This window comes from Mustela putorius, unplaced genomic scaffold (genome assembly GCF_011764305.1).
Source record: "Mustela putorius furo isolate JIRA1106 unplaced genomic scaffold, ASM1176430v1.1 tig00000040_pilon_pilon_pilon, whole genome shotgun sequence".
Taxonomy (NCBI): Eukaryota; Metazoa; Chordata; class Mammalia; order Carnivora; family Mustelidae; genus Mustela; species Mustela putorius.
In genome coordinates, this window is record NW_025421261.1 from 3,001,622 (window position 1) to 3,010,420 (window position 8,799).

At 34.5% G+C, this 8,799-nt stretch overlaps 1 protein-coding gene across 1 annotated transcript in view; it reads left to right on the plus strand.

Moving 5' to 3' along the window:
* Positions 1 to 6,231, plus strand: part of CFAP299 (cilia and flagella associated protein 299) — a 599,384-nt gene extending 593,153 nt beyond the window's left edge. The window contains exon 6 of the mRNA XM_045073214.1: positions 6,005 to 6,231. Coding sequence (XP_044929149.1) covers positions 6,005 to 6,100 — 96 coding nt within the window. The 3' untranslated portion in view covers positions 6,101 to 6,231. The remainder of the gene's footprint in view (positions 1 to 6,004) is intronic.
* The last annotated feature ends 2,568 nt before the right edge of the window (positions 6,232 to 8,799 follow it).

Here is an 8,799-nt window from a genome sequence, read left to right on the forward strand (position 1 = left end):
AACAACCTTTCAGCCCTGGAATAAATCCCACTTGGTTGTGGTGAATAATCCTTTTAATGTAGTGTTGGATCCTATTGGCTACTATTTTGGTGAGAAATTTCGCATCTGTGTTCATTGAGGATATTGATCTGTAATTCTTCTTTTTTGGTAGGGTCTTTGTCTGGTTTTGGGATCAACATAATGCTGACCTCATGAAATGAGTTCAAATTTTTTCTTCCATTTCTATTTTTTGGAATTGTTTCAGGAGAATAGGTATTAATTCTTCTTTAATGTTTGGTATTATTCCCCTGAGAAGCCATCTGGCCCTGGGCTCTTGTTTCTTGGGAGATTTTTGATGACTGCTTCAATATCCTTACTGGTTATGGGTTATGGGTCTGTTCAGGTTTTCTATTTCTTCCTGGTTCAGTTGTGGTAATTTATGTGTCTCTAGGAATGCATCCATTTCTTCCAGATTGTCAAATTTGCTGGTATTTAGTTGCTCATAACATGTTCTTCTAATCGTTTGTATTTCTTGGTGTTGGTTGTGATCTCTCCTCTTTCATTCATGATTTTATTTATTTGATCCTTTCTCTCTTCTTTTTGATAAGTCTAGCCAGGGGATTATCAATCTTATTAATTCTTTCAAAGAACCAGCTCTACTTTCACTAGTCGTTCTAGTGTTCTTTTGGTTTCTATTGCATTAATTTCTACTCTGATCTTTATGATTTCTCTTCTTCTGCGGGGATTAGGCATTGTTTGGTGTTCTTTCTCCAACTCCTGTAGGTGTAGGATTAGGTTATGTACTTGAGACCTTTCCTGTTTCTTGAGAAGGGCTTGTGTGGCTATATGCTTTCCTCTCAGGACTGCCTGTGCTGTGCCCCACAGATTTTGAACAGCTGTGTTTTCATTATCATTTGTTTCCATGATTTTTTTCAATTCTTTAATTTCCTGGTTGACCCATTCATTCCTTAGAAGGATGCTCTTTAGCCTCCATGTATTTGGGTTATTTCCAACTTTCCTCTTGTGATTGGGTTCAAGCTTCAGAGCACTGTAGTCTGAAAATATGCAGGGAATGATCTCAACCATTTGGTACCAGTAGAGACCTGATTTGTGACCAGGATGTGGTCTATTGTGGAGAATGTTCTATGTGCATTGGAGAAGAATGTCTATTCTGTTGCTTTGGGATAGAATGTTCTGAATATATCTGTGATGTCCCATCTGGTCCAATATGTCATTTAAGGCCTTTATTTCCTTGTTGATCTCTTGCTTGGATGATCTGTCCATTTCAGTGAGGGGGGCGTTCAAGTCCCCTACTATTATTGTATTATTGTCGATGTGTTTCTTTGATTTTGTTATTAAGGGGAGAATTTGAGAGATAAGTGATGCCATAAGATGAACAATATTAGAATAATTGGGATTCCAGAAGAAGAAGAAAGTGGGAGAGGGACAGAAGGTATATTGGAGTGAATTATAGTAGATAATTTCCCTACTATGGCAAAGGAAACAAGCATCAAAATCCAGGAGGCACAGAGAACTCCCCTTAAAATCATTAAAAATAGGTCCACGCCCACAAGTCTTAGTGACAAATAGAAAATCCTGAATGCAGCTTGGAACAGGAAGTCTGTAACAGACTTGTAACATACAATGGTAGAAATATTAGACTGGCAGCAGACTTATCCACAGAGACCTGACAGGCCAGAAAGGACTGGCATGACATATTCAGAGCATGAAATGGGAAAAATATGCAGTCAAGAATACTATACCCAGCTAGACTGTCATTGAAAATAGAAGGAGAGATAAAAAACTTCCAGGACAAACAAAACTAAAAGAATTTGCAAACACAAAAACAGCCCTACAAGAAATATTGAAAAGGGTCCTCTAAGCAAAGAGAGAGCCTAAAAGTAGTAGACCAGAAAGGAACAGAGACAATACACAGTAACAGTCACCTTAAAGGCAATACAAGGGCACTAAATTTGTATCTTTCAATAGTTATCCTGAATATAAATGGACTACATGCCCCAATCACATGACACAGGGTATGAGAATGGATAAAAAAACAAAACCCGTCAATATGCTGTCTACGAGAAATTCATTTTAGGCCCAAAGACACCTCCAGATTTAAAGTGAGGGGATGGGAAACAATTTACCATGATAATGGACATCAAAAGAAAGCAGGGGTGGCAATCCTTATATCACATAAATTAGATTTTAAGCCAAAGACTATAATAAGAAATGAGGAAGACACTATATCATACTCAAAGGGTTTGTCCAACAAGAAGATCTAACAATTTTAAATATCTATGCCCCTAAAATGGGAGCACCAACTACATAAACCCATTAATAACAAAATCAAAGAAACACATTGACAATAATACAATAATACAATACAATACAATACAATACAATAATCAAACTTAGTTCATCAAGAGTGGCTGTTCCTACCTGATTTAAATGAGTACTGTTTTCAAATATGACATTTCAGGCAGGGCCTTGGCTTTTCAATGTGTACACTTACAACCTGATTTTTAAAAAATTAACAGCTCCTTTTGAACCAATGCAAATAACTAAATGGCCATGGAAAATTAAGTGTAAAGTACGTGTAAAGTTTCATTTAATTTTTCTACACTTGGAGTCCAATTAATGGAAGGTAAAAATTAGAAATTAAAACTGTTAGAGGATATTTGGACATTTGATTAAGCTAGGATCAGGATACTAGAGAAATAATACTTAGTCATATATTTAATTAAATAAGCATTTAAAATAATAATACATTTTAGGGGCGCCTGGGTTGCTCTGGGGGTTGAACCTCTGCCTTCGGCTCAGGTCATGATCTCAGGGTCCTGGGATCAAGTCCTGCATCGGGCTCTCTGCTCAGCAGGGAAACTGCTTCCCTCTCTCTCTCTCTGCCTGCCTCTCTGTCTACTTGTGATCTCTCTGTCAAATAAATAAATAAAATCTTAAAAAAAATAAAATAATAATACATTTTAAATAAGTATAGACATTAATATGATTGTAAAGGAACTTATCTTTATATAAGTGAGGAATCTGTTCTTTTCTTTCTTCTCTTTCTTTCTTTTTCTTAATCAGGAATGTAATAAATTCAATATAAAGCATAGAAAAAATTTCCTATAAGACACACATTATTTGCTACCTAGACAGATGACACAGAAGGTCAAAAAAATGTTTATATATATGTCAAGAAATGAACCAGTAAGTAAAAAAAAAAACAAGCCCATCAAGATAAGGCAAACATTAGGAAAATTTTATAATATTTCATCACTTCATTTCAAACTCAAGTGCTATAAACCAAGTCAAGTAAAATTTACTTCCAAATTTGCCCTTTATTTTACTTTTTCTGTCACAACAAATCTCAGGGTACCAAGGAGTTCAAAGTAATTTTTATATTTATTAAGATGTTATTTCTGTTAACATTTTAATTCATGTTCATCATTGTTCTAGTCAAACAAATCAGTAAGTATTTAAAAATTTCTCAGTTTCAACTTCTAATATGGTAAATATTGATGGTTATAACCCACATAAAAGTTTTTGGGAGTCCTTAGTAAGTCTTAAGATTGTACAGAGGTTTTGAAAAGGAACAAAAAGGAAAAAAAGGCCTGAAAAACACTACTGTATATATTTATACAATGTATATTCATATGTAAAACCAGTACTATAAAGCTTGTATTATAAAACAAAACTATTTTCTCTTTGGAACACAAAAGCACATAGACAGTGGTTTTAGTCTGTCCTTATTACTTTGTGTAGTTTTATCAGTGTATTTGAATAAATTTAAGAAAAGCAAACCCAAGTAGCATAAAATGTATGCTTGTATTATACCTAACACTCATAAGTCACACTATAAGCCATTTTTATTAAGCCAAATGATTATACTAGTCTGACTTACCAAAATTTACCTTAATTACATGAACTTTAATGTTCAAAATATTTCTGAGTTTCAAAATAATAACATTTTTATAAAGGTTTATGTATGTATTTCAGGGAGAGAGAGCATGCATGGGTGGGGAGGGGCAGAGGGAAAGGCAGTGAGAATCTCAAGCAGGCTCCCCACTGAGCTCAGAGCCCAACACAGGGCTCAATCTCATGGCTGAGATCATGACCTGAGCCAAAACCAAGAGTCAGACACCCAATCTACTATGCTACCCAGATACCCCTATAAGAGTAACTTTTTAAGTATACATATATCAAGTATTCAAAGTTTTGATTTCCTTGTTTTCCTGGAATTTTAAACATTAGCCACAGACCAAAAGTAAACACAAAAAAATTACCAGACTATATATCCAAAGGTTGTTTCCTTTCCTGATAAGCACAAGATTGTCAATCTGAGCTCAAACAGACAAGCAGACAAAGAAAATAAAATACTAACAAATCATGTTCTCTGTTGTCTTCTCTCCAAGAAAGAATAAATCTCTATAATCTATTACTCCATTTACAAAGATCACAAAATTTTGACCACAAAACCAAATTACTGTTACCAATGGGAAATAATTTGTTGATTTTAAAAGTCCCCAAAACAAAAACAAATCACAAAAGTAGTAAAATGGAAAATATGCAAAGAAACAGAGGATAGGCAAAGTGAAAGTTCTGTGACAAGAGGGAATTTACCTCTCGAAACCAGGAAATGCTCCGGATTATGTCCTACATGAGGTATAACACTCCTCCAACAACACAGGTTCCTCAGACATCAGCTGACTCCATCGGGCATTGTAATTTACTACAAGATAATTGTTCACAAGGTAATTGTATACCAGGTAATTTTTCATAGAAGGATATAATTATAACTCTCATACAGATATGACATGAATGTGCCAACTCTTTTATTTAATTTACTAATTATAGAAAGAGCAATCAAAGGAGAATTCTAGGAGCAAAACATATAGGGAATAAGAAAAATTGAAATTAATTTGCAAATAGAACTCAATGCAGTGTAATAATTAATTGAATTCTATTGCATACAATTAATTTCCATCTTTTTGACAAGAATATTTTGCATTATTATCAAGTTTTCCACAACTTAAAGAGTTGTAAAATAGAACAAATACCATGAAAGGCAGAAAAAAGTTGGATGGGTGAGTCACTCAGGATACCCACTATTTTTGTTTACCCACTTCAGTCTTCACAGTTTTGCTGACTCTACTTAAAAGAAAAACTAAAACATTTTTTCTTGCTAACAAGAAATTACTATCATGGGGACAAAGCAGGATGAACGCTTTCCTCTAGTCCTAAATCTAAATGCCCTATCATCTCTTTCTACAAGAAGAGAGCAAGTAACTTCATTCTTTTGTGCATTGAATAATATTTCCAATTGTAGATATTGCCAACTCTTTTAGAGTCTAGCTTTTCTCTCTTATCGATACCACATTAGTGAATACTCCTTCCCACAGGAGTTCCCCAGGAGCCTAGTTGTATTATAGAGTATCCTGAATAAAAATATAAAGAGCAAATCTTTTTTCACAGATTATAATTCAAAGGGAGGGGGAAAAAAAGTTCAAATAGTTTTTAAACAGATAAGAAGGTTTTAATTAAACCCACCATGGACAGGCACTTCCTCTAGTCTTCATCAATTCCAAACTCAAGGTCATTTTTATTCGACAAACTTGAAATTGTGATAGGATTTTTTAAAAATTTGTTAACCTGTGATCACATGTGTCTATAAGTCCTTCCTTGGAAATTCTGCAGAGTTATTGACTCGTGGGGTTTAGCAGGGTCCAGACAAGTATGAGCTTCTGATAGTTTTCAGTAATATCACATCCCAGAGCCTCAAAGCTTCTGATTGGAATTATCACCACTCCTAAGAAAAAGAACCTGAAGGGAAACATAAAAATGTCTGTTTTTTAAACATTTTTATTTATTTTTTTAAATTTCGTTTCAGTTGAAACATGAAAATGTCTTAATGGCCATTGCATTTTTTTTCTGTTCCTATAATATTGAAACAAGAAAATTTGTTTAATGCCAATCATTTGCATGATAGACTGGACTGATTAACAATATAATTTATGTATTTTAGTCTTCCCCAGGTGACAACTCTACCAGAACCCCTATCCAGACAGAACTCTACATTCAAGTTGTCCTTTTTGACCACATTTCCAGAAGAAAGACTTAACTACCAACACGTTACATGGTCCCCTAATGGCTTGCTAAATTTGAATGAATTCTGTAACCAGAAACAACTTAGAAAACAAGTGAGTCCTGTAGCTGGGAGGCAAGCTGGAATAATAAAAGTTGATAAAGAAATTAGAAAGAAAACCATAATTGTGACTCTCTTTGTGGGGTACAGATCTTAATCTGACTTGAGGTTTTTCTAAATTTTTCCCTCTAAATCCTGAAGCTGATTGTAACAGTTCTTGGGAGAGAATCTTCTTGCTACTTATTTTGTAGCTCAGAATTTCCAAAACAAAAATACTCCAGGTCCTACTATTGCCAAATATAGAGGTCTGGAATCTGTACCATGTGGCAGTTCTATCTACTAAATTTGTTGAATATTGGTAAGTCTGAAATTGAAGAACAAGAGTAAGAAGATATAAATACAAGGTTTTCAATAGCTCTGTCTGAGGAAATAAAATCTCAAATGTTCCATGAGGTGGTGTATAAAATGAAGTGTTTGATACACTTGTGTGCCTGGACAATGTGAACCCCATGACCATGCAGCTGAGAAAAGGAAATCTAAGTGAAACCAAAAGATTTTAGGGAAGTGAGGACTTCATTAGGGAAGAACATGTTTTTCTCACGTGACACTGCAGGTGGCTTTTGTGCCACTTGTGATTTAAAAATTAATATTTGAGTCTTCCTCTTCTTCCCATTCTCTTCTCTTTCTAAGCAATCCAGTACTGTGGCCATTAGTTGGGGCCAAGCAAGACAGAAGTCTGCTCAATGTGTGGGAATGGGAAAGCCCAGAGCAGGGCATCAGAGCTCCAATGGGGGGAGAAAGGTGTATTCACAGGGGGGTGATGGCCTGGCATAATATTGGAGATTTCATACAAGATGAGGAGAGTGGTATTAAATTAGAATTAGGTGTATGGGTGTGATCTCATGATTTTCAATATATACAACAAATACAGAACATATGTTAATGTTTTATGATGCACTTGCCATTTCTCTGTTCAATAAGAGGACTTCAAAACAGCAACACCCAATCAATGAGCACACATGGCACCCAGATCTTGGTTTCTCACCACCATTTTCTACCAAAAAGAAGCAGTCATCCTTGGGGAAATGACTGATTCCAGGGCTGAGGCAGGGAAAATATGTGGATCTAGAACTTCTTTTTGTGCCAGAAAGCAAAGAAATTCTTGAAAAATGAAGGGATTTTTCAAAAGGAAACCGCATCCACATTGAAAAAGTTCCTACTGGCCAAACCTGGGACAATTTGGGCATCAAAATAAATAATGAAAAAAAAAAACAGGCAGAAAGTATAAAACCATGAACCCATACTCATCTATATAAATGAACAAATGAATAAATGAAATGTTTGATGAGGAATGGAATATTTACATAATATCTCCCACAAAATGTGTGTTAGTTACAGAGGGAATAATGGAAAAAACTGGAAGTCACCACTTTCAACAAGCGATGGAAGGGAATATATTTAGTAATGAAGGAAACTGAATTTGTCCCCCAAGTAATGTGCAAGAGAATAACTCACCATCACTTTTGTAATAATCCTGCCAAAGTTGCATAACCTGAATATGATCAAGAGGAAACTTAGAAAAAAAATCCATAGACATTATGCAAAATAACTGGCCTGAGATCTTCAAGTTGTCAAGATCTTGAAAATAGAAGCTTGAAAAGCGGTCTCAGACTGAAGGAGAGACACGATAATCAAATGCAACATATGATTCTGCATTGTATCTTTATCCTATAAGAGGATACTGGGGACATCTGGTGAAAATTGAAGGGTTTCTGAAGATTAGATGGTGGTAATGTAAAAATGTGTGTCCTGATTTTGATGATTATGTTGTGGTTATATTAGAAAATGTCCTTGATTGTAGGAAATTACACTAAAGTGTTTGGGAGTCAAGGGGCATCATGTCAGCAAATTGTAAATATTCCGGGGGTTTTCTTTGTGTTGTCCTTGCAACTTTTTTGTAATTCTGAGATTGTTTTGATTTTAAAAAATATTTGATTTATTGCATTTGTAAATTAAAAACTCTATTTACTTATATTCTAAGTATTTTAATTTTTACTATCATTTTTCTGATATAGTTTTTTATAGTTTAATTAACTAAATTTTTTTAAACATTTTAGATTTTGTGATTTTCATTACACTCAATTTTCTAATTACTTCAAAATTTTAACTAGGAAATGAGCCTTTGTATACATTTAAATAACTTATAAATTTAAGAATTTAAATGTATAAATAAAAAGACTCATAGTCTCTTAAAAGTTTCAGTATGGCTTATAAATTTATAAAATTTTAGTTGACACTCATGTCTGAACTAATTATTCAAATATCACATTTTAAATTGGAAGGATATGTGGTAGTTTTCATAGATGTTTTAACTATTTAAAATTTTTTAAAGATTTTATTTATTTATTTGACAGAGAGAGGTCACAAGTAGGCAGAGAGGCAGGTGGGGGGGGTGGGAGCAGGCTCCCTGCTGAGCAGAGAGCCCAATGAGGGGCTCAATCCCAGGACCCTGAGACCATGACCTGAGCCTAAGGCAGAGGCTTAACCCACTGAGCCACCCAGGTGTCCCACTATTTTAAATATTTTTAAATGTAGGTATTTAAAATACTTAATATATTTACAGATTATTCCCATATTTAATCCCAAGGTTTAAGACACTAATCATTAGCTTCTGG